This window comes from Eschscholzia californica, unplaced genomic scaffold (genome assembly GCF_041429995.1).
Source record: "Eschscholzia californica isolate CP2 unplaced genomic scaffold, dmEscCali1.0.p SCAF_4, whole genome shotgun sequence".
NCBI classification, from domain to species: domain Eukaryota; kingdom Viridiplantae; phylum Streptophyta; class Magnoliopsida; order Ranunculales; family Papaveraceae; genus Eschscholzia; species Eschscholzia californica.
The window spans coordinates 25,160,933-25,187,280 of record NW_028238461.1 but is presented as its reverse complement, the minus strand read 5'-3'; the positions used below and the strand labels follow the sequence as shown (position 1 = coordinate 25,187,280).

General features: G+C 36.8%; 2 protein-coding genes across 4 annotated transcripts; one reads left to right on the top strand and one right to left on the bottom strand.

The window, feature by feature from the left end:
- Positions 1–7,997: 7,997 nt before the first annotated feature.
- On the top strand, positions 7,998–12,327 carry LOC147543847 (beta-glucosidase 13-like). Its single transcript, XM_086633304.1, has 13 exons — positions 7,998–8,316; positions 8,461–8,527; positions 8,679–8,737; positions 9,161–9,236; positions 9,326–9,406; positions 9,501–9,588; positions 9,804–10,056; positions 10,176–10,291; positions 10,396–10,634; positions 10,726–10,757; positions 10,911–11,016; positions 11,325–11,430; positions 11,914–12,327. The coding sequence occupies exons 1-13, from the start codon at positions 8,173–8,175 to the stop codon at positions 12,167–12,169; spliced, it is 1,623 nt and encodes a 540-aa protein (XP_086489430.1). The 5' UTR covers positions 7,998–8,172; the 3' UTR covers positions 12,170–12,327.
- A 3,545-nt stretch (positions 12,328–15,872) lies between these two features.
- Positions 15,873–26,245, bottom strand: LOC147543846 (kihadalactone A synthase LFS-like). Of its 3 annotated transcripts, none has more exons than XM_086634703.1 (11): positions 25,960–26,245; positions 24,457–24,652; positions 24,195–24,293; positions 22,660–22,711; positions 17,849–17,970; positions 17,653–17,753; positions 17,494–17,552; positions 17,142–17,198; positions 16,804–16,849; positions 16,383–16,462; positions 15,873–16,122 (listed from the first exon to the last, which is right to left on the bottom strand). In XM_086634703.1, exons 1-11 carry the CDS (start codon positions 26,077–26,079, stop codon positions 16,038–16,040), a joined length of 1,017 nt encoding a protein of 338 aa, XP_086490829.1. In that variant the 5' UTR covers positions 26,080–26,245; the 3' UTR covers positions 15,873–16,037. The 3 variants fall into 3 exon arrangements, with proteins under 3 accessions (XP_086490829.1, XP_086490828.1, XP_086490830.1); XM_086634702.1 differs by having other exon boundaries at positions 17,831–17,970; positions 25,960–26,215; XM_086634704.1 differs by having other exon boundaries at positions 24,195–24,316; positions 25,960–26,209.
- Between the last annotated feature and the right edge of the window lie 103 nt (positions 26,246–26,348).

Below are 26,348 nucleotides of genomic sequence, written 5' to 3'. Positions count from 1 at the left end.
TCTTTGTTCAATCAATATTGAATTGGGTGATAGATGTATTCTGTTGTCTTCCGTTAGGATGACTTTCAGATTGCCTTGGAGGTCTCGTACCTCTCCATTTATGACTTCTGTGGGAAATTCTTCCTCGGTTTGTCTTAATGGTTATGCTAGCATTCATTATTCTTCCAAAGAGAATGTTATACAATTGCTTGCAAATGGCTTTTGACCTTCTCTTGTATGAGTCAACATTGGGATTGGGTATTCTAGTGACCTTCCTTTTTGAATCTGAGAATTATTCTCGGATTCATTCTTCCATTCTAGGAAGTGGATCAGCACCTCCCTTAGGTGTGATTCAATGTTGAAATCGTTTGTGTCATCTTAAAACTACATAAAGAAATGGCAAAGTTTTAAAACTCGTTATCGTTTTTGAAAAACATTAGTTTTCCCACATTATTCAATAAAAATCGTCCCCGATTGAATAAGTGATTCCAAGACCCCAGTTCTTCGAAGTAAAGCGGACGAAGGCCCTACCCTTTGACTCCGTCGTTCCGGGTGAGTGAACTACTTCACTGATCATACCTTATGACTCTTGGTTGATAGATTTCATTAATGAATGACTAATCTATCCTTTTGCCTCGAGTATCCAAGACTCTCTTGCTGATCTCGTTGAGTAGAACCATTTAGACGTGTAGGCCTCTTCTATAGACCTACCCGCATTGTCCCAAGGTAGAGGAGGTACTCTGCGAAGGCCGACCCACCTTCCTCGAACAAGGGCGCAACGAGTGTCTTAATCTGGATAGGCGATTACTCAAGATTACTTTTGGGGACTTTTACGCTAGTCTGGCGTTTGTTATAGTGAACTATTTAGCCTAACTAACATCCACGACATAAAGCGTAAATAAGTAAGTAAATGCGCGCGAGAAAGTAAATCAAGCAGACATGGATCCTAGTATGGCCCCTAACCTAGAAGATCTAATCTCCTTTGGTTTTCTTCTTGTTTCGCCTTTTGGTTCGTCTAGATCTCCATCCTTGAACCTCCATTGATTTCTCCCACTCGCCTTTGGATTCCATCCTTGAGTTTTCTTCAATGGACTCATTGACCCTAAACTCTAATTACAAGACTCTAACGATTCGCAGATCGTATAAACTTGAAATTAAAATTAATTACAAAGCATGCACCCATCCGTGCTTAAAACAAGAATAAAGATATAAATCTATGGCCATACTAGTTTCCCGCATTCACATCACATGCAATCATATAATATATCAAGGCTAAGAATTATATATGCATGATTATCTTGGGAGATACTTTTGTTGACATCACATGTCACATTACGGACCTTAAGTCTAAATTCGAAGAATTCAACTAGTGGTGCGTTCCGGTTTTATCTTTTATGATTTCTAAAATCATCTTTAAGAAAAACTCCGTTTCGGGTTTTGAAAGCCCGGGTCAATTTCGGAAAAACATTGGTTCGATTCTTAATGATTTCATAAATCAATTTAAAGAGAAATCCGTTTTGGCCTTCTGGATGGCCCGGATTGATTTTGGAATTATTTGGTTGGAATCGGAAGAAATTTTGGCAAAAACTCCCACTCGAATGATGGTTCCTTTTTATGGTCCGAAAAGCCTCGAAAAAGCCCGGGACAAGTCCTAGACAAGTCCCGGCCCAAGCCCAGAAAAGGGCTCGGACAAGGTCCGGACATAGCACGGCCCATAGGCCGGCATGTCCTGGCCGAAACCTATCAAGGCCTGGTCTCGTCCTGGCCGGAGCCAGGACGCTAGTCCATGTACCAGACGCGTCCTAGACGTGTCTGGTGCTGGACCGGACCAGCACTAGGTGTCTCGGACTAGTCCGAGACACCCAGAACCTCCCAGACGCGTCTCCAAGACGCGTCTGGTCGAGTGCTCTGGACGCGTCCTAGACGCGTCCAGGAAGCTCCCTCCGCAGCTGCTGGTCGCGTCTCCAAGACGCGTCCCAACAGCTGCTCTGGACGCGTCTTCAAGACGCGTCCAGAAGCTTCTGTCGCAGCTGCTGGTCGCGTCCTAGACGCGTCTCAGCAGCTGCTCTGGATGCGTCCAGAGGACGCATCCAGGAGCTCCCGGTCCGGCCAGGAAGCTTCCTGGCCGGACACTAGGGTTTTCCAAAACCCTAGTTTCCAAAAATTTTTTTTTTTTCTTTTGCAACTCTAAGTTGCTATTTTCCAAATTTAAAACTTTTCTTAAAATTTTGAAATCTTTTAGAACACTTCTAAAATTTTTACAAAACTTGTAGAAACTTTTAAAATTTCCAAATTTTGTTTTGAGAGTTTCCCAAAACTCAAAACACTTCTTTTTAGAACACTTCTAAAATTCCAAAAATCTTTGTTTTTCAAAAGTTTCCAAAACTTGAAAACAACTCTTAATCAAACCAATTTTGGATCAAAGTCTAGGTTTTTGAAAACTTTTTCAAAGAACAATTTTGAAATCTATTTGAAAAATTCTTGAATCCCATTCAAAATCAATCAATTTCTTATGTTTAAAACTCTTTTAAACATAACTATCAACTTAATCAAGCATGGATTAGTCCGAAATTCAATCTAATTGAGTTTTAAAACACTTTTAATCATCAATTTGATTCTTAATTTGAAATTCATTGAATCCCATTCAATATTATCAAATTGTGAGTTTAAATAGTTTTAAAACACTTTTAAAATATTTTTATAAACTCAATTTATCAAACTATCAATTATATCTAATATGAACTAGTTCGATTCTTAGCAAAAACTAGTTAATAGCAAGAGGCTCTGACGCCACTGTAGGGATTTATACCCTTCTACTAGTGTTTATAGCGGAAATATGACATCTAATGTCTACACTAGTATTCCCAGGATCACATGCAAAACTAGTAATTAATCTAATGGAGATAGTGGATTACCTTAATCGCTTTTCCCTCAAACTAGTTGAATTGATTGAAGAAGACCAAGAGCTTCAAGTGTAGCTCCTCTACTTGGGACACGAGCAATCAATTTGATCTCCCACCTTGTTGTATAGCTAGCACACCAATGGTGGTTGGATAATAAGAAGACCTTCTTCTTGCTTGACTAGATAGATAGTTAATGGGAATTAGCTCACTTTCTCCTCTCTACTTGATGTGGTAGAGTAAGAAAGCTTAGAGAGAAATTCCACACCTTATTCTCTGCCCTAAGAGTGTTTATATAGAACCCTAATAAGAATCCACCTCCTTTTAGGTTTCCCAAAACACCCTTTAGAATAAGATTTAGGGAAATAGTCGAAAATAGCAACTATTGGTATTTTCTCAATTCCCTAAGGAGATGACGTCCAAACCCAGCCAAAATTGGCAGATTTAATGTTCATAACATAAGGAAACGTCCCTCCAAAAATCAGCCCAATCCGAGCCCTAAAAGTGCCCGAATCGGCCTAGGCCCAAAAACCTGTTTTTGGCCTTTTTGTACTATCTTTGCCTAATTCCTTTTTAGGCCTATGAGATATGTTTATGGGACACTCCCATGATTATATCTCACTCCCACTAGTCATATCCTAGATCAATTTGTCACTCTTATGTGTAACCCGTTGTAGGATCCGATCGAAGTTAGCCGCGAATTACTTCGTAATTCGACGATCGTAGTTGGTCTCTAGCTACAACTCTACGATCCCTAAATCAATCGGACTTGATGATCTTCCACATCAATTGTCCTATCCGACAAATTGTTCGCATTGTCACCTTGGTCGAAGGACATCTCCTTCAACTCCTTCAATTAGAACTTTCAAATCATCCACATAACCCTGAAAAAGAAATTACGGAAGGAAAACATCTCAAAGAGATAGCTGAAGACGAGCCCTCCACCCTAAAGGTCTTTACCGAAAGAGTCCAATATGTGGTAAAGACGAAAGAAATATACAACAAGGTGAAGGGAGAGAGAAGAAGATCGGTTTGCCAACGAACAAGACTGATACAAAAGAATCGGATCAGAATACGAGTTATACGCCCTTCTAACCAGAAATAGATGGGAGATCTTGAAAATTCTGGTGAAAAGCAATAAGGTTCAACTACCAAAGCCGAACCTTGACAAAAGGGATTTCGAGTCGAGGGACATATACAGGCACAAAACCGAAGATTCCAGGCACCTCAAAAACATCATAGAAGACTTAATAAGAAAATGAGAGCTGGACAAATATGTCAGGCAAGAATACCAGGCTCAAGCGTCCGAGTATAAAGTAAAGAAGTCCTCTAAGAAGGAGGAGCGGGGTCAGAGCTAGACACAAGAATCCATTTCATCTCTTCAAAGAATATTTTGAGAAAAGGAAAAGAACCTGAAGAAGATTAGGAGCTCAAGATAGTAAGAACCATCAATACCATTGTTGGGGGTCTAGTTTCAGCAGGAAATACTAAGAATGCTCATCGTAGGTACACAAGCGAAGCTAGTGGACCACAACCTATACACAACAAACCCGAGTTCGAAACTCCTCCAATTATCTTCACAGATGATGACTTACTCGGGATAATTACACCGCACAACGATCCTTTCGTGATCACTCAGATAATAGCAACCTGGAGTGCAAACCAAATAATGGTTGATACTAGAACTTCTACGACATCATGTGCAGTGCATGCTTCTAACAGCTAGGCGTAAGTCCAAATTATTTAAAATCATCCCACACATTCTTAGCGGGGTTCGATGAGAGTCGAGTACTCAGAGACCAAATAATCGCGTTTCCTTTTGAGATTGGAGAAGGAAGTGCAAACCGAGTAATTATGGTAGATTTCATCATAGTCGAATGACTCAATGCATACAACGTCGTCCTCGAGTTAATCCAACTCTTCCTTTGGTTCCCTGTTAATAATCTCCTAAGAGAAATAAACCCTCTAACTGATGTATGGATACCATTGTCAAGTTGTTGCACATATCCAACCTTTTCGATATTTATATTTCTCTCACTTGTCTTCCTCGAAATAAATTCCATTTCAAGGAAGACACCATCATGAGAAACAACTACTTTGTTCTCTGCTTGGTTGTTGAAGAATCCCCAATATTTCTTTTCGATAGTCCATAAAGAAACATTTGTCCGATAAGTAAACATAGTTCCTATAAATGATTTATAGAAGCTTTGTATCCTCAAACACTGAGAAAGTACAACCTTGGAATCTTTCCAAATCCATACTCTTATGGCGTATTTTTAGCTTTAGACAGGATGTGGTTAAGTAGAAAAACGACAGTTTTAGAGAATATACTCCAAAAAGTGTTCAGAAGATTTGCCTAAACCCATGATTGATCAAATCATGTCTAACAATGTTCGATTACTCGCACAAAACTAGCCATCCATATGATGTGTTCCTTGGAGCAAGTTGGGAAGCTATTTCTCAACTCCATAGATGGTTATCAAATTGTTGACCAAAGATTCACCACCCCTATCAGATCGGGTGACTTGTATCTCCTTGTCAAGTTGATTATCTACTTTGTTTGGTAAACCTTTTCAAACAATTATGACTTATACTCCATGAGTTCTACGTACATTTTCTTACTTTTTGAAGTCGTCAGGGTACATGCTGAAGTAGTTTCCGTTAACTGTGGCGAGTGTAGTTATAAATCTACTTAACTATTTATGAATCCATTAGTTCACTAGTCCTTTATCCTTTCTTCAAAAAGGGTGACTTTGTCATTTCGTCCTTAGGACAATATCCACATGTGTTGTATGTATTTAAATAATTTGTACTTAGAAGTCCGACCTTTTGCAGCTTCTGCATGTGTCTTATGTATCTGACCCGTTCAACAATGTTAGAGTTAACGCATCTGAACCTTTTGATTTCAGATGTTACGATCAATGTTAACTATTTCGGTTATCTCTGAACCTATTATGTTAATTTCACACGGCCTTAAACACATTCAATGTTTCTAAAAGTCGAAGAACGTCATCACTATGATTAAATTCTAAGCTAGATCGATGTGGAAAGGAGATTGCATGAACTCATAGTCGCGGTAACCTTTTGGTTTGTTCAGTATTGAATTTCCTTACTAACCTTCAGTTAAGTACAAAATTCCCCTGAGCTCGTACTGATCTTCACATTTGGTATTAAACACCGACGAAGGGAGTCTATGGTATTTGCGAAATTAACTTCAATAGTGAAGATACTGGAACTGGACCTTGCAGTTTCGTTCCTTTTGTCTTCTAGGTACTGAGGGTAGTTTCCATTTCAATGACCTAGCCATCGATTTTGAAACATCTACAGTTATAAGAAACAATCTTGGTCATGGACTCTAAAACTACTTTTCCTTTCCTTTTGTCCAAGTATTTAGCTTCTCTTTGTTTAAACCCTTTGTGCCTTATAAATCATAAAAACGTTTTCTTAGATTCCTTTGGTTTCTGAATATAAAGAACTTTTCTTAGACTTAGTTGATGTCAAAATTTATTAATCTGGTATTCGCCGAAAAAGTGAATCCGCAACGTCGGATCCCGCCATGATTAATAAATCTGTCATTGAATTTCGTTCCTGCTCCTTTGAACCTTGGGTGACAACCTACAAGGAGCTCTGAAACCTCTCTAACGCTCAAGACAGTCAGATTGTCCTTGCAGTTAAAGAATTGACTATTGAGTAGACCGTGGAGTTCCTACCTTGTTCAAGGTGATATGATGATCTTTTATAGGTTCCTCTCACCGACTGTTGTTAGGCGACGTAGTTGAGGCAATTGAGACTACTATTTCGTAGTTAGAAGATATTATGGTTTACCTGTTATGTTATCCCATATCTTTGATATTTAGGAGTTCCTCTAATTTAGGATCCCTGACAGATATCTTCCCGAGTAAATAGATCTTCTACGAGATGTTTCCTCCTTCGATGACTTTTGAAGCCCAAGTTAAGCAAATACTTAAGATCTCTCACCGATTGAGATCTTTAATTAGATTAAAAATAAAGTCGATAAGTCTGAGGCACACTTCTAGCCCCCTCCCCCTATGTTTCGGGATTAAGGAATCGACCTTGCTTACATCAACCCCTTAGCCTTCTTGTGAATCCCAGAGCAGACCCCTCAGTTCTTGGCTTGAGCGACACACCTACTTTGCATTCCACCTTCATGTTGACTTGATGCGGGTTGACCCACGGGTTTTCATTCTTTTCTTGACTGATTGACCTCAGTTCCGTTCAGCTGTTTGTAACAATGATTAACTAATATTCCAAGGTCTTATCCATCTTTGTTCAAATCTATATTGAAACTTTTGAAACATAACGTTTTTCTATTTATCGATAAAGGTAAAATCCGAGTCATTCCATGTTTCAAACAGATAACTCGTATCGAAATTATGAGAACCTTTGATTTTTCCCTTTTCGAGACAACTTTCAGATTTCCTCAAAAGCCTCATACTTCTCCATTCACGACTTCTACAGAAACTTGTTCCTCAATGGTCGAACGGTTGTGTATGTTCCATTTCATTAATCCCTTCGAAAAAAAATTCTATGGTTGCTTACAAAACACTCGTTTTAACCTTTTCCCAAACAGGCGTGTTCGGCTTTTATCTTCGATTCGTGACTCTTGATCGAAAGGACAGAAAAGATTTAAGGTTGTCGGGCGGATAATGCAGCAGCAGTCCGACGACTTTTCACAAGAAGGAGAAAAAAGAAGTGGTAAATGATAAAGACCCCCCAATTTGAGCATTGCTTGTAACCATACTTGGTCAACCTGTTTTAACCAAATCTTGAAGGAAAAATAGGTTGCTTTTTAACGCGTTGGACATTCTTATAAAATTTCCCTTTCATTATTGTGAAGACGGATCTAGATTCTCTTCACCTAACTCGTTAATGATCTTGAAATACAACATTACATTCTTGTCAGGATTACCTTAAAATACAATACAATACTATCCAAATGTGATTCCGACGCCTTTCCTATTGGAGTTACCAAATAAATGTGCTTCTCGTGTATGGACCCATCTTCCTTCTTGCTCGTGCTGACTTTTTTTTAATGACCAAAATAGCCTTCAGCATCACACTCATATTCTCCCTGCTTGTGCCGTCATGAATTCTCCTGTTAAGTACAATTTAGTCATTTCCATGCTTACCCCTAGAAATCTCCTAATCCGTTTAGGAAGTCAATCATTTTGAACAAAATAAAAATGTCAATCTTGATCAAGAGCTCCAAGTACTCTCTCTCTCTATATATATATATCAAATTCAATAGAGAAAAAGTAGAGAAAAGAGAGAGATGGGTTTTGTTGAAAAACAGTGGATTGGGTTGGTTATTGGTGTAATTCTTTTCTTAGAACTAAAATCAACAAGTGTTGATGCTATTGATAGAAGTTCCTTTCCACCTGAATTTCAGCTTGGTTTCAGTACCTCTGCTTATCAAGTAAGTTAATCATCAACTTCACTCTCTAATTCTTAATGCCCATGTCTTCTAGAGAGAGAAATTATATAAATATGTTAGAGTTAGATGGAGATTTGGATGAATTGGTATTGTTATGAACATTCAAGTTTGCATTTTATTGAAAAGGTTGAAGGAGCAGCAAATGAAGATGGAAGAGGGCTTAGCATCTGGGATACTTTCTCTAGACTTCCTGGTAATAACTAATTTATAACCATTCTCTTTCATATCTCTATTTATATCTACTTTCAAATTGTGCATTTGAGTTTTTTGTTTGTCAATTTTATATATTTTTCTTGAATTTTTAATATTAATTGATTTAAAATTTTGGGTGGTATTATAAATAGGGAAGGTTGATGGAGGAGGAACTGGAGATGTAGCAATAGATGCATATCATCTTTATAAGGTATGAGGACTGTACTCTTTCCTAAGAACCCCACCTATCTCTTCACAAACACCCAAGACAAAATTTCAACTACTTATTACTCTGGCCTCTGGGAAGCCTAAAAACCTATCAATATATGGCAAGCAAGGAATTAAATTTCGAAAAGTTTCGGCCGAAATAACTGAAATATTTCCATTCCCATGTCTACCGAAATTTAATTACTTTGTCTTAACAATGCCTGATCAGGGAATTAAGTTTTAAATATTTTGGTCGAAATGACCAAAAATTTTCTATTTTAACGGGGAACTGAAATTTCGTTCCTCGATGGCAAGGACCCTTGAAATTTCTAATCTTGGTATTTTTTTTTCCTTATAAGTGGGTCCTGCTTATGATAATCAAGTTTTAATTTATAATTTTCATTTTGTATCTCATTTATTTTTACAGGAAGATATTAAGATACTCAAGAAATTAGGAACAGATATCTATAGGTTCTCAATTGGATGGCCAAGAGTATTCCCAGGTAATAAATTGTTTTCTCAATTCAGCATTATTAGATTTTTCAAAATTTTGTTTAATTTATAGTATTCAAAATTGCATACTAATGTGCAGGAGGATCAACGAGGAACGGAGAAGTGAACCAAAAAGGTGTTCAATATTACAACAACTTAATAAATGAGTTAATTGCAAATGGTAATTAATTAGATATTACTAATTTGAAATATAAATATTTTAAAATCTAATCTATTTGTAAATGATGATCTAAAATTGACTTTTGTTTGTAAAGGTATTGAGCCATTGGTGACCATATTTCATTGGGATGTGCCACAAATTCTTGAGGATGAATATGGAGGTTGGAGAAGCAAGAAAATCATGTAAGATCAACTTTCATAGTTCAAATATCAATTTCAATTGTTAGGAAGTAAAACTAGAATTTGATAGAAAGTAAATTATTATTTTTTCTACGATATTCTTCAACTTCCAGAGCTAGGATTCGTTAATCATGAATCGCTCGTCCAGACACACCATAAGTTTATAATCTCGTCTGGTGTACTTTGTACTGACTATAGTGAGGGGTTTTTATTTTCAGAGATGATTTTAATGAGTTTGCGGATTTTTGCTTCAAAGAATTTGGTGATCGGGTCAAGAAGTGGGTGACAATAAATGAACCATCAATATTTTCTACTCATGGCTATCAAAATGGAATTAAGGCTCCAGGGAGATGCTCACCGGGGTCTGGCAATTGCACCCACGGAGACTCCTCTAGGGAGCCTTACATTGTTTCGCACCACCTATTACTAGCACACTCATCTTCAGTCAAACTCTACCGAGCGAAGTACCAAGTAAGTTTCTATTACGGAAAAACACAATCCCTTTGGCTTGACAAAATGTGCTTATATATATGATTGTAGTTCGATCTTGTACTATTTACGAAATGTTGTTTCTGTCCTTGATCAAACAGGACAAACAGAAGGGCATCATTGCCATTTCTTTACACTCTGATTGGTATATGCCATATTCGACGTCTAAATTGGATATTGATGCAGCTCAAAGGGTTATGGACAATACACTAGGCCTGTAAGTATATAGTTTGAACGAATTTCAGTTGTATGAAATTTTCTCCATGTGAGACTATATTAGCTTGATTCATGATATCTAACAACTTGTTGTTATTATGGCAGTTACTTGGACCCGATCATTTTCGGTGATTACCCATTATCTGTCAAACGGTTGGTCGGGGATCGGTTACCAGTATTTACGAAGCAAGAATCTATTGATATTAAAGGATCGTTTGACTTCATTGGGGTTAACCATTATGTATCTGCATATGTTATGGACAACTCGACCGCCCCTCCTCCTGATCAGAGTGGCTCTGCTCCCGACAACCCTGAAATCCCCGACACTTTCGCAATCACATCAAGTAATAATTTGATAGTTTCTTTTACTAGTATTATCATGTTTTGCTCACTCTGTTCAATATGTTACTAAATCAAGTGCTTTACTTACTGCAGGTTCAAAAAATGGTGTAGAAATTGGACCAAGTGTAAGTATAAGTTAAAAATTGATTTTTGGTTATGAGAATTAATTTTGAGGGGCTAATCAAGTTCATCAAATGTAATTTTACGAGCTCATTACGATTTACTCCAACCCCGTAATCAGCTGAGTTATTTTCTTTTATCGTTTATGAACATTGCAGGAAGGAGGAGTGTCATACTGGAGAGCATATCCTCGAGGACTAAAACTATTACTTAATTACTTTAAGACAAAATACAACAATCCGCCGATTTATATCACTGAGATAGGTAATTAATTACTAAACAAGTACCAATTTCGTACTTAGTTGTTTTGAAATTCTGTTATTGTTATGATCTTAATGTCCCACACCGGTAAGTACATGATTGGTAAAGTAAAGTGGACATGAACTTCTCCGATCCGTCCCTTTCGACCCACAGACCCAGTCCAAGATTAAATTGCTTGTGAATGAACTGTTTTTCAAGTCTGACTAGATCCTTGCATGTTCATGAACATTTGGTAATCCTAACACTTGCTAACAAATGCTTGGGTTCAAATGAAGACTTACACTTGCTGACAAGTGGTGGATTATTTACAGGTTATGTAAGTCTTGACAAAGGAGAGCCAATCGAAAAAATCCTCAACGACACGGGTCGGATTCAATTTATTAACGAGTCTATGTCTTACACGCTTGAAGCTATGAGGTAACTATAACGTATATCATTTGTACTCATAATGCAGTTAAGTTATGGAGAATGAGAGTATTAATAACTACTCACAATTTCTATGTCGAAATTTGCCAATAATATGATAACAATAATCAATTAGGCAGTGGTACGGGTACCTGACCTAAGCACAGTGTAGAGTGTGGACACTAATACCGAACAATGAACAATCGAATATACATGTTGATGTGTGTATACTTATATTGGACCTTGCATATTTCAATTTTCAAGTATAACGTCAGTGACTCATACTTGACCGAGTCCGAGAGACCATAAAGTGTTGTGTTTTCCGATTTAAAATTAAGTGTAGTGCTCAAGCGCATACTGCGAAATGTCCTTGTTATCCATAGCATTGAAGCCTGAAACAACTGAAATGATGTTGGTCTATTGATTAAATATAAGTGTCGGCGCATTAAATCTTTGTTCTACAAAAATAATTTGTGTTCAATTATTTTGATGTAGGGAGGGAGCAGATATTCGTGGACTTATGTTATGGTCATATAGCGATAATTTTGAATGGGAATGTGGGTATCCATTCCGACTAGGTCTTTATTACATCAACTACACCAACAATGATATGGGACGTATTCCAAAAGCATCTGCGTTGTGGTTCAGCGAGGCGATGAATCCTGATTTCAAGAAGAAAAATAAGATGACCACAACTAAAACTCCTATGCTATTCGGAAGACTACCTTATTTAAGTAGATCTTCTTCATAAAAGCTTATTCTGCAAAGTTTGAGCTATTTGAGCTTGGGCAATGCATCATTCATTTTTTTTTTGGTATGTCTTAGATGCTTTTGTTCTTGCAACTATTGAAGTTTGTTTTATAGATGAATATGATTTGGAATTTATTGGTTAATAGTTCAGTTCTGACATCCTAATTGAGTAATTAATCCACTCATGTCACTTAATGAACTTAAGGTCTGTATTTGAGAGGACTTGTCTAGAAAGTGTTACAAAGACCGGCTAGACTCATCACAGATCGAACCATGTCTAACTGTGTTCCATTTCTCTTTTCGGACGGACCATTTATTTGAGGTGTTTCGGGTGGAGTGAGTTAAGAAAAAAATTCTACTCTTAAGATGGTATCAAATTCTTGACTCAAATATTCGCCACCACGATCTAAGCGGTTACATTTATTTTCTTGTGAAGTTGATTCTTTACTTAATCTGAAAAACCTTAATACGTTAGCGACGACTTGCGTCGAAAATAATAAAGGAATGGGTCTGGCTAAGAAAACCAGGCCAAAAGGCCGTGAGCACCCCGGATGAGGAGATCGGCTAAGGTCAAACTCCTTTGACCCTAACCACCTAGTGGCACCTGGGTATAAAGGAGACGGATCGACCCGCCCGATAGCCAAAGTAAGGGCTCATAGTAGGATCATTCGGAGAGGTCTCACACTGGCCCAGACCAAGCCCCTACTTTGGGTCTCGGACTGCATGGAGTCCGAGATGAAGGAGATGCCTTTCGATCAAGATGGTAATACGCTCAATTTGTCGGATATGACAAATGATGAAGAACATCATCAAATTTGGTCGTTTTATGGATTGTAATGTTTAGTAGATGGACGAATCACTTGGATGATTCGCGACTAAGTACAATCGGATCCTACAATGAGTTACAACAAAAAGTGTTGACTCGATCCGAAAATATAACTAGAGGGAACTGGATAAAAAGGTAAGAACTAGATCCACCTAAAATTATCCTAAATGGTGCGGGAAAGGTATGGACAAAGATAGCGAGAGATGGAGCAAAAGTGCCAAAAGTTAGTCGGACCCATGGGCTGAGTCATCAGATCTGGGCATGAACCTTTATCTACCTTTCCCATCTTACCTTTTATTTCCCATTTTAACCATCAATATCTCATTCAGAAAGAGTCGATTTGAGAGATTCTTGGCCCTAACCTTAAGAACTCGAAGAGACAAACGCAATAGCACATTTATTGTCTTATATTGAAGACAAGAACCGAGAAGATGCGTCCTTTGAGAATGGAGAAGAGAGCTATAGGCGCTCAATGTTGATCCAATGGTTTAAACCAATGGGGATGTGGGACGGACGACTGGATTTATGCAGGGATTTGTCCCAGTCAGCACCCATCCACCTGTTTTATTATATAGATTATAACTAATCTAAAATCAGCTCTGATTCCAACAATAAGAGCACAAATTTAACGAGATAAATGCTACATTCGAGAGACGCAGTGGCACATCTATTTGTTTCTTTTAAGTGTCTTGGTAATTTCTATTCTAATTGCTTTGATTTTTTAAGTTTTAGGTGGCTTCCTAACTAAATTGTGATTAGTGTTAAGTTATAGTTAGTAGAGCATCTCCACTGCAAAACTCAAAAGTTTCTGAGTCTTTAATGAAATATTCAATCTTAAAAACTTTGAGTGCCAAATATGATGACTTTTAACTCTTTCCAATGCAGAACTAAATTTGGATCTCTAAGAGGTGATCTACCACGACCACATGCCAAGAGGGATCTACTAAACCCTAGTAATTATTACAGCATCTACAATGTAAAACTTGAGAAGTCTCGCAGCATCTTCGATACAACATTCAATCTTAAAAACTTTGAGTAACAAATAAAATTTCTTGAGTTCTCTTAAAGACTTTTCCCAATGCGAAATTCAATATGAATCTCCAAAAAGATTTGGAAGTATTTAATCTCCGAGAGCTCAAGAAAAACACACTATTTCTGAATTGTTCGCTTGAGATGTCTTTGATTATTAAATTCAACATTTGTAATATTTTAACCAATAATTTTTTTTCTTAATTGTCCAAATAAAACCACATATATTCTATATTACGACAATCACGCCACGTAAGTAAATAAAGTAACTTTAGTGATTTGCTTTCTCATAACTTAAAACAACTCAGTCGGTTACGTCGGTTACATAAGAGATAAATCTGATTGCCCACTTTTACTTAGGAGATTGATAAAGATCAAATATTACGGAATAAGATTTCTTCGATAAATATAGTTTAAACTCTTTCGATGGTTATACAAACAATGAAAGGATATTGAAGTAATTTTATATCGTAATATTTGGGGTATAATAGGAAACCAGGCCCAAATCTAAATAATATTAAAAAAAAACCCCATTTTTTGAAATTACAATTTTACCCACGAAACCAACGTGAATTATTTTTTTGAAAATTCCTAAACAAATCTTAGTTTGCTCTCAACAATTTTGTTAATTTCGGAATAAATTCGTTCTTGTTCAAAAATTATTTTGCAAAAATGTTTCGCATTTTGTGGTTGCATTTGACAAATACAGACTGGCACTGACATTTTGGTTAAAGCATTTTTCGGTTTGTCTTGTAAAGAAAAAAACGGTTTCCGCATTTTTCGTTTTGATTTTTAGAGAAACATTTACACTAATGCATTTTTTTAATTTGTCTTTTGCAAAAATTAAAGGGTTAATTTCATTTTGGCCCCCATAGGTGTCCGACAGTTAGATTTGACCCCCAAAGGCCAAATTTGTTACGAAATTATCCTCGGGGGCCAAATCGAATTGTAGGACACTTACAGGGCAAAAATGGTAAGTTGGTCACAAATTGGGAGCCAAAACGGAATTAATGCAAAATTAAAATGTTATGTGTATTATCTTTTGTATTTAACAAACCTATTAGCGGACAGACAATATTTTGGCTAATGCATTAAATGTGCGGTTAACAACATAAATATGATGGATGTCAACATTTAATAACAAATTAGGACGTTATTTCATATGTTGTCAACCGTTTATAACAACATAATTGTATATGTCGTCAACTATCTATAACAACATATTTATATATTTTGTCATCATAAAAGGGTAAAAAGAGAACTATGAAAAAATCAGTCAGTTTAAAAAGTGTTAAAAAATTAGTTTTTTCTATTTTTTACATTGTCATATTTTGATGGTTTTTTTTTTCGAATTAGAGTCCACATTTTTGGACTTTTCGCTCTTTTTTTTCAACTTTATTTAAGTCCTCAGATCATTCCCACCATTTTCTCCCTCATTTTTTCTCCCCATCTAACATAAATTTGGACTTAACTACCCAACATATTATTCCTCCACATTACAAGTTTAAACCTCCTCCTTGAAAACTCTTCTCCCACAAAATGTTTTAAAAAGTTTCCATTACAGATATCACGGACCTTTTCAGTAAGTTGATGATTGTTTCTTTGCAACAAAAAAAGTTTTTGATTGTTTCAGAATTGTTTGCCCAACCGGGAAAAGAACGTGTAATTATGACGACGTTAAAAAAAAGATCTAGTACGCCCGACGCGATGGACAACTAGTCCTATGTTAAAACTTGACACAATAGCATCTCCAATTCAAATATATATATATTACTAAGTTCAAGCAGCGCCACTGAAAAAATGAGAGCAATATATATATTATTAAGTTCAAGCAGCGCCACTGAAAAAATGAGAGCAAGAAAAGACGGATGGTCCTTCATTATTTAAATATCGTCTTTGCTTTCCAGTTATACAGATGATAAATATGCAGTGATTGAAGCATACATTTTATCTGGAAGATCTCCAGTTCAAGCTTATATCTACATCGACACTAAAACCCCAAGCTTTTAGTTTTTCAGGTTTTCTGGTACGAGCTTAGGTCGGTGTGTGTGTCCTTGTATCGCTGGCTCAGGTAAGTAGCGCACGCCACTGGAGGAAACCTAATATAAAAATAGCATAAGCATGAGCTAATCCTACGATTACATGAGGATGTATGGATATGGTATCTAATGCATTCCACAGACATCTGACAATTTTCGTTTTGTGAGTCGGATATCAGACTATCAAATTCTGATAAGCATCCGTATGTGATGTCAAAATACTTGTTTGTGTGAAATATCAGTTTCTAGATTTATGAAATGAACCAAAATGTGCAATAAGAAGATTCATGGAAAAGAGTCTTGGGTTTGAAAGATCTTACTTGGGTGGGTTTGTTTCTGACTTGCAAGATGGCAAGCACTCTACTACACATTCGTGACTGGGTTCCAAAAAGAACGCAATCTGTCCCCATAAGTAATTAGAACTCAGATATATATAATCAGGCACATTCAACCCGAACAATCAGAAAACATCGGAAGTATGATGAGGCGAAAGGAAAAGAAAAAGCAGAACTGAAGTAACTCAAGAACATAATACAGAAAACACGAGAAAAATATGAATTTTTCAATGAAATCACTTGCTAACCAACAGTATGACAAATGAATTAGAAAAGGGATACAGTTAACGGCTATAAAATACAGCTAAGATAGATTTACGCAAGGAGTTGGAGACTATTACTTCATATAGGCAATAATTAACCAGCATTTCTAGAATTAGGAATTAGAGAACATTTAAGAGCTTACAGAATATCGCTCCTGCCCATTGCCTAATACCCTGTGCAATGTGGACCTGCAAGCAAAATCATGTGAGACCTAAGTACTTAAATAAGAAATGTCATCCAAAAATTTTAAACAGTTAAGTTGTTAACTTTCAAATTATGAAGTTAAACATTATGTGGCCTTTTGAATAATAAGAACATGTCACCGTGAAGTACACTGGTCAACTAAAGAGAGACTGGACGCAGAAATTATCTAACAAATCTTAGTAAGTACAAATCTTTTAACTGATTCTGGCCTACTGGGCAAGTTACAAATGGACCAAATCCAATTTGGATTACATTAGTTGCAGGAGATAGCTATACCTGAATATACCATTGCTCCAGCGCTCCAACATGTCACCAAGATTCACAACAAATGCTCTGGAAAAACTCATCAAAAAGGCCGATCACTTCTTCATTATCCATAACAAAGTTTTTTAAGCAATAGTTACTAACGACTTGTAAACAAATTCGAAACGAAAGAAAATAGGATAATATATGTTCAATGAGCATGAAATATGATTAAGGGGAGTACGGAACTAATGTCTAAAGATACAAGGAGGAAAATATGGTACAATTTATTATCTTATTAGTCACACCAATGAAGCAAATGAATATGATAGTGGAAACTGAAATTTTCTCATCAATGGGTCTTAAGGTTGATGATAGAGCTTACCCTTTTAATGGTGCAACATATTCCCATATTTGAGGGTTAAAATTTTTATCCTTGCAAATCTGCAGAGCATGTAAAAACACATCGAATTGCTAGCAATTCAATCCTAAGGGTAATTACAAAAATATCATGTAAGTTAGGAGTGTAGTTCTTTAATCATACTTGAAGACCTAAATTTTCGTCTGTAGCCAAAAGGGTAATTAATCCATAGTCAGAATGAGCACCAGCGCCATATATTCCCATGTCAGGATTAGAAATACGACCTAATAAAGATAGAAACCCATTAGCACAAAGTTGCCTCAAGTGCTAAAGATCAGCAAGTGTAATAAAATGAATAGACCTGTAACGTGTCTTACACCTTCATAGTGTAGTAGGCGCAATGTTGCGATAGGCTCGCCAAGCATTTCAGGTTTATCAAAGAAATTTGCATCTAGGTCAAGTGCAAGAGCTATGATCCTGGCTACTGCTTTCCCCACATCACTGAATGTCGTAAAATAGAAAGAAATAGTTACATAAAACATTATTTTACTTTGGATCATTAACCAAACCCATGTAAATTTATGCATTATGTGATTTCATAAATGAACACTGGAAGAAAACACATACAGAGTTTATATATAAAATATATTTGATCAAGTAATTCACATGTCTAATTCACATGTTTTGAGGTTAAAACAAAAAAGGGATTAAAAAGCTAAGCATTAGATGTCTAATTCACATGTAACTGACGGGCAGAAGTGAAATCCAAGCTTATTTTTGGTCTTACACTACCCATTCAAAGGGTATTTGTGCTAGACACGTTTAAGAAGGGTCAGGAGTATACTGGCAGTGTGTAAAATAGTTATTCAGACCAGAGGCTAGTTCAGTAATCGAAACGAGAAGTAAGGAAGAGGAAACAGGATTTAAGGACTGCATACATTAGTCATTGTCAGTCACTTCGATTGAGAGAAGAAGCTGGATTCACAGGACAAAAGGCTTCAATGCATGAGTTATTTTTTGAAAATCATGGGGTTTACAATCCTTAAGTTGTTACCAAGGTTAAATTAAGTCTCCTGTCTGATGCTATGACAACCCTGAGCTGATGTTCAGTACAGTTTTACTCCATGGTTTTTGGATAATAATTTAAATGAATTTCACAGTCCAGCTTCCCGAAAGCATATTTCGGGAAACCCAAATGCAACAAACCCATCCTGACTTAACCTTGAGCATCCTAGTACTTTACATTGCCCTGTTACAATCTTAGTTGAACAGAATTAACTGCTCAAGGAAGAACTATGCAATTTAGGGTTAACTAAGAATTTTTTTGGTGAGGCAACTAAGAATCAATTTGTTTCCACCTGGTAAACCATTAATGATGTCATCTAGGGCAGACTTACCAGATACCCCCACCACCCCTGCGTGCCGCATATCGGATTCCCCGTAATCTTTTTGGATGGGTGCGCCTTATGGTACGTCAAATTTGGCGTACCGGGATCTACAACCTCAATTACCCCAATTTTGTTGTAATATCTATAAGCTAAACTTGTTGAGTTGTTAACTACAAGATTTTTGGGTTAAGTAGTTGTTATTTTGAGTTTAATAGGAGATAAATGGCAGAGTAAGTGTAGCTACTCTATATGCATCATAGACATTATTTATTGTCTAGTAAAAGTATTTCAAAACGTATTGGAATCTGATATAACGTACCGAACAGGTACACCGCTAGCGTACAACATACTCATATGGTAGCATACTGCGTACCACGTATCGGAGCGAACTGCATTCCAGGTAACATTGATCTAGGCTTTTAACCCCACAACCACCCACTTTATCTATGTCTATCTTCTTTCTATTTTCTTTTCTTTTGGTTTAGTTGTTATTTTTATGGCCACGGCTTTGAGGGCTTCCAATAATCTCTAGAGCAATCAAGGTTTTGGGTGGGAAAATTTTGGAGGCCCACTAAAATCATGTCTGGGGCAACTCCCAAACCTCGTGTTCCTGGTAAGAGTACTTTCCCTTTGCGGGAACAGAGAGAGAGAGAGAGAGAGAGAGAGAGAGAGAGAGAGAGAGAGAGAGAGAGAGAGAGAGATGGTGGTGGTGCTGGTGAAGGTGGGAAGAGAGAAAGTAGAAGAAGTTTGTTTTTTTAGTGAAAGGTTGCTCACAGTGGCAGTCTGTCGGCGACCATTTGCTACTTGCTAGTGACCGGCGTGAAGAGAAGAAGGGTCAGGGGGCATCCATGATTTTCCCACCCAAAATCTTTGACGCCCTGGAGATTATTTTAGAATCCCAAAACATGCAATTTGTTTTTATTAGTTTCATTGCTAGATAAATTTCCAAGTATAGTTAAGTGGATTTTAGAAGCCAATTAGATTAGGAAGCTAGTACTATTATCATCAGTGGAGACTTAACCAATGTGAAAATTCTAAGCCTTTCGATATTAATTAAGGTGTTTGAATTCCAATTTTTATTCATATTTATGTTAAATTCGATATTACAGTTGATTGCACAACTCGTATCTAGCTTCCATATTTGAGTTCTCACCAAAATTTCCATCAAAGATATTGATTTTGGGAAGAATATAGCACAAAGAAAGCTTCTGGAACTTGGGAAGCACATGTTAATAATCTTAAAAGACGATGTCAGCGTAATGAAGACAGCAATTAGTGAAATAAAACTAGGCTTTTAAGAGATGTGAAGATACATGTAAGTGTTAACGGCACACATTATGGGGCCTAAAGCACCAGCAAAAACTTAATTAGCATCAGAAGAGACCAAGGCGGAAGAAGCACAAATTGATGCGAACCCCATTAGTGAGTCGACCACTAATCCCATTCAAATCCCCTCTCCTGACCTCAATGAAACGTCACTTTTAGATCTTCGAAGAGCAGCAAACCCTAATGGGAAAGTTGCTATAATCAGCAGCCCAATTCATCCAGTATGTTAAGGGCGCACCTTAGTCCAGCCATGAAGCGTCAAGGTCACCAGCGCCTTTGTTAAGCCTAACTTAGGTACAACCCATCATTAGACAACCTACTCCTTTATACGACAAGAAGCTCTTGACTGAGACTAACCCTAGCGCGACCCAACTCGAAGCCTATCCCGGCACGACCCAGCTCGATGCATATTCCGGCCCGTCCCAACCTCTTTGTAATGAATATAAGGCCATCTGACCCTCCCAAACCAAGAGTATGTGCCCTTAGATACCCTAAGTCGAATGAGAAACACCCCCAACCCCCAAATTCTTATGAGTCTGCGGAAGGTACTCAAACCCCCTATCCAACAACTGAACCTATTACCTTCTCCGCCTTTTGGTCCACCTAGTTTAAACCAAGGCATGCACCTTGACCCAAAGCAAGCTTCACAATTGAACCTATCGTCATTTGAGAATTATTTTGCAACTCTAGCGGAATCAAACCCGGCTTATGCAACCTTGACTCTTCTAGCAACCATGAAGACATGGTATGTAATGATCCAATGAATAATCGTCTGATACGTGAAGGAAATGATCATGATTTGTTGCTTTGCCAGGAGGCCATGTAGGCTCGGGTTTAGCCACCTTCTCATGTACCATTGGCTGCACCACCTAGAGGACCCAACATACGAAAGGCAGAGTTTTTACATCACGAGGCAGTATTTCTAGATCAGGTTTGACTGAGGCAACCAAACCCAAAGAGGTCTAGTTAGGATCGGAATAGGCATGATGGACAACTTAGTCGGAGAGGTCGTGTAAGCCACCAACGACATAGTGAAAGTCAGACTGATGAGGCAGCGATTGTTACTTATCAGATCTACTGCCAAATCAAATGCTAGATGACCAGCCACCTCCACCACCACCTAATCCCAAAATTCGTCAAGTACGACAAACAAGTATTGACTTTCCAGATATAGATCTTTTTTTTGCGGATTAGACGTGCTCTAGTTCGGTGGAAACACAAGGAAAGGAATTTGTTGATTTTCTTAATAAACCGCATAAAATACTTTGTTACAAAAAGTATGGTGAGTCGACTAGTGTGACTCTTGTAGGAACTCTACTTAGTCTTGCCTTTAATTGATCGGGTTCATTCCAGAGAAGCAGAGAGATGTTTGATTTAGCACCAATTACTGAATGGTGGATCAGGAAAAGGGAACCTGAACAAAAAAATTCCTCCCGATGATTATCTGAGAGAGGTCAATGTCCAACTCGGATAACTTTGAGAACAAGGACGTTCCGTTAAAGAATTTACTGATGAATTCTTCTGCAAACACGTGCTAATATCCCGGATTATGATATCAGAGCTCCAGGTTTAAGGGTCCTAGGGTTGTATTGTGGGTTTGATTGGCGGTGTTAGACACGTCATTATTAGGAACACTTTGATTAATGTCTTGCACAACTGGTTGAATCTGGAATAAGTATTCCTAGAATTGTTTTCTTGTGAAAACTTCAAGGGAGTTTGTCTTTGTATTTTCTGAGTCTAGATTGTGAATACAAATTTCCATATGAAAGATAATGCATATTGAAATGATGTACTTTTATTTGTGATACATGTAAGCAAATGTCTTATCTGGCCATGACGTCAAACCTAAGGTATGTGATTGTGATTGTAGCAATACATATGTTTATGATATACTTGAGGGTAGTGAAAATCCCTACTTTTATGGGGTTTTGAGTTGTTTGAACATATGTTGTGTGCTAGTGTATCATTTGATTATGAATCAACTTAAAAATTTGATTCGATGAGAAAATGTTAACTCGATCAGAGGTTGACTCGACGTAAGGGTCGATACAGACACATGGATAATGTGTGGTGAGCTACATTGTGGACCATTGAATTGGATGTTAATACTGATTTTGCTGATTTTGCTCTGCTAACACAAATAAGTAAGTTTCTTTTGATCATCAATGTTTTATATTTCTCTTCATATTTGCCTTAAATGCTTATATTTATACCTATATATAATATATAATTACATATACAAAATAAATTATATATTTATATTATCCGACTAGTCCCAAGTAATTACAACTAGTAGCGACTAATCCTAGTCTCGGGTCCGCCGACTAGTCTCTGTTGCCGACTTTTTCAACATTGGAGGCATGGTGATACGATGTATTTATCAAAACAATAAAGTGATTCTTGCCCGAAATAAGAAAGTTTCTCGATGCAGAGAAAAAAAACTAATGTTTGACAAGAATCAAAAAGATAAACTTACAGAGCTTCTCGGTGATATTTCTCCATCGTCTCCCTCCATTTAGGTAGTAGATCTTTAAGACATCAAATTTTAAGATGTAAATGGGGGAAAAGCTGATAGTAGTACTATAAATTTACATATATATATATATATACATATACGTCTTGTTTTAAAATTTATCAAACAAATTAGTTCATCAAATGATTGATAGACATGAATAATTGATTCTATGCCTTCCATCATCTCATTCAAGTGTTGAAGATCCATAGTGTATATTGCAGTAGAGCAACCTAAGCTCATCAGGTATCAAAGAGGCACTGGATTGGTTATTGATTATCCAAATTAGTTGAAGTTATTGAGAATGCATACCTATAGGTCGTTCAGGTCATTTGTCCAATATGACTCACTTCGCTGAAATAGGTAATTGGTTATCTCCAGCCAACCTAGTGATCTATTAAACAATTTCATTGACAAATATTTTTAAGTGCAGATTTTTACTGTCCTGCTCAAAGTCACTACATAGTTGAGAAATTTATTCAGTGGATGTGAAAGAGATCATAGATTGTTTAAATAGCTTGGGACTTGTTTCCCAACTTAGTTGCCAAGTATGGCCTTTCATTTCCAGTACTTCACTACTACAATCTGACTAACGGATTATTTTAGATTCTTAGTACTAGAAATTAGTTACATCATTGCAACTTCCAAAGAGGTATCGATTCATAGTTCTTATAATTGGCATTTCGAAACTTGGGAGATCAGAACTAGGAGGAATCTGAACGATTGGGAGGTACCAATTTACTCTAATATGCTGGAACTGATAGAGCAGTTCAAACCATCTCAAGAGTCTGAAGACGCAAGAATATGCATTTCAGGTGATAGTTTATCAGTGAAAACACTGTTACTTGAGGCTGAGGAACCAGGGAGAGGTGGGCAATGATCTGTTTGAATTCAAATGGTTTTGGTCTTCCAATGTCCCTCCCAGGGTAAGCTTTGTAATGTGGGCGGCAGTTCTGGGAAAATTTCCAACAATAGATAACCTTCAAAGGCGTGGGATGCAAATGCCAAATAGGTGCTCTCGTTGTAAACTTAGTGGCAAATCGATAGAACACCTTTTCGTCGCTGTCAGGAGGCTCGAAAGTTGTGGAACTTCTCATCCTTTCCCCTGGTTATCAATGGTATACTCCTAGGTCGCTTTCTCAAATCATAGAGCAATGGAGAAAAATCCCACACAAGAGATCTAAGAAGGAGATGTGTATTGGTTGGTCCATATGGAAAGCTAGAAATGATGGGATTTTCAAGGACTCTATCCCCAGTTTTAACTTGGAGGTGGAAGACATCTTAGGCCTTTTGTTTCACTGGAGTAGGAATATAGGATGGGCTATAAAGTTGTCGTATCATGATTTATTTCGAATTGGGATGATATTATGAAGTAACACTTCAGCATTGTAAATCATCCCTATTCTTTCTGATTCTTTCCCCTCTTATTAATTCAAAATTTTCAAAAATAAATAAATTAGTTTCATCATACTAGAATGTGAAGGGTTTATGAAAAATACCTGTAGAAGGCCAAAGATTAGGCCCGTAAAATGGTTTTTGTGATGCAGGATCATCTTCTGGCACTTCAACTCCGATATAATATCCCTCTTTGTAATCTCCTGAACCATAATGATTACATTGTCTTATACGACAGAACAACATAAGCAACATCCAAAAGAAACTCTTAAATTAGTTCACAAATTATCATTATTTTGCTGCTAATAGTCTTACCAAAATGACTCATAAGTAACAATTAAAATAAGTTGCTTCTGGGAAACCAACCATTTACTTGATTTTTGGGATCCAATAGTTCATCGAGAATGGGTGTATAGCCACGATTTTTCTCATTCCTAAGAAGTTTCATCTTTTCATCTATTGGTAGATCAAAGAACATTCTACTTTGCTCGAAAACCTCATGCATAAATTCCTCAGTGATTCCATGATTGATTACATAGAAAAACCCTGAATCCAAGCAGGCCTGAGGAATCAGATAGACAGGAAGAGGTTAACTTGAAAATTTCTAGAAAACATGCAGGAAAAAAAGATACAAAGAAAAACTAACAAGAGTTGTAGAAAGCTTAAGATAATGCTAAACAAAAGCTCACTAGAAAGCATGATTGATAAGCAGAAATCCAAATATAAAGATATAAAGAAAAATAATCAGCAAGTTGGTTTTCTCATGGAAGACTATCCTAAATTATATGCAAACAAAAAAAAAAGTATATCTTACACAATAACGAAAAACGCCTTATTTACTAGGCTGTCAAGGATGTGACTGCATCATATATAGCCCAATTCGATAGGTATTATATGTAAGCTCACATATACTTCAGTGTACTTTGGGATTCCTATTTCGTGTCAGCCTTAGCCATATAACCAAATATGCAGTGAAACCTTTTTTTTCCGAAGTTAAGCTGATCAGGGTACTAAGGTCTGACTCGGTATTGCTTTGATCTTGTCTAAAGTATATATAACTTTCTGACAATCAAGTTTGAGATAGGGTAGTTTTTTAATTTATCAGATGAGGCAAATCTTGTTTGAAAAGCGCCTAGGATGCGAAAAGCACTTTATATTCTACTAGTTCTTTGTCAAAATAAAATCGATCCCGAACCAAGCCTAAGAAAGCACCAAAAGGGAACGGTAACAAACAACAAAGCGAGAACATGCTATTAAATTAGCCCTTTTATGACCCCAAAGGAAGTCTAATAATGAGGTGCTTGTTTTTTAATCAGGTATCTGAATTACTATATTTATGCATTGTTTAAAATAAGGCTCGTCTCCTTTATTTCTTTAATGTTAAAGGTATCATCTTAAAACAAATTTAAATCTCAAATAAGTGAGGATTGAGGATTTGGTAAAAAAAGTCTTGACCTAAAAATCTTCTTTTTATGGAAAAACGAATATACGTAAAAATACATATGAAACTAGTAATCTAGACCACAATTTTATTTCACATTTTAGTATTAGATCCACAAAAGGAACAAAAACACACAAGAAAACATAAGCCGTTTCTTACTTTACTCATTACTCTTTAACTATTTACAGAAATCAATAACAAAATTTGTGGCAAAAACTCTATTCAAGTCTTTTGGTAATTGACCAATTATTCTTCATAACAAACATGCATTAGTATAGAATCAATCTAAACTAACTAAAATTAAAACAAGTCGTCTTCAAGACTTCAACTAAAATATCCTTTTTCCTATCACAGATTATTTTCATAAAAGAAAAACATCAATTTCATGAAAGAAGTAAAGAGGAAGAAAAAAGATTGGAGTTTATTACCTGTTTAAGTAGGGAAACAGATTTTTGAATATCGGGAGAAGAAAGGTCGATACAGTTTAGGACTGAGATATTGGACTTGGTTGGAACAATATCATCCATGAATTTTCTTGTATTCTCCATTCCTTATAAGTTTTTAGAGAGAGAGAGAGAGAGAGAGAGGGAGTAGAGAGAGAGAGAAGAGAGAGAGAGAGGGAGTAGAGAGAGAGAGAGAAGAGAGAGAGAGAGAAGAGAGAGAGAGAATTTATGGAGCAGCTTCGGAACTGTAGATGGATGGTTACGATATAACAGAGAGAACTTGTTAGACGAGAATGCCCTTATTATTGGTGAGAAACTACGGTAACAAGGTGGCCCTCGTATATGATTGCCAATAGGGTTAACTCCGTTTAGTC

What these genes read in the sequence shown, in the direction of transcription:
- LOC147543847 (XM_086633304.1), top strand. Translation starts at nt 8,173, where the DNA reads ATGGGTTTTGTTGAAAAACAGTGGATTGGGTTGGTTATTGGTGTAATT. An exon ending in TCAGTACCTCTGCTTATCAA is followed by an intron (nt 8,317 to 8,460) that starts GTAAGTTAATCA and finishes TTTATTGAAAAG; the next exon opens with GTTGAAGGAGCAGCAAATGA. An exon ending in TGGAGAAGCAAGAAAATCAT is followed by an intron (nt 9,589 to 9,803) that starts GTAAGATCAACT and finishes TTTTATTTTCAG; the next exon opens with AGATGATTTTAATGAGTTTG.
- LOC147543846 (XM_086634702.1), bottom strand. Translation starts at nt 26,079, where the DNA reads ATGGAGAATACAAGAAAATTCATGGATGATATTGTTCCAACCAAGTCC. An exon ending in AAATATCACCGAGAAGCTCT is followed by an intron (nt 17,971 to 22,659) that starts GTAAGTTTATCT and finishes TACGACATTCAG; the next exon opens with TGATGTGGGGAAAGCAGTAG. An exon ending in TCAGAAACAAACCCACCCAA is followed by an intron (nt 16,123 to 16,382) that starts GTAAGATCTTTC and finishes TTTTTATATTAG; the next exon opens with GTTTCCTCCAGTGGCGTGCG.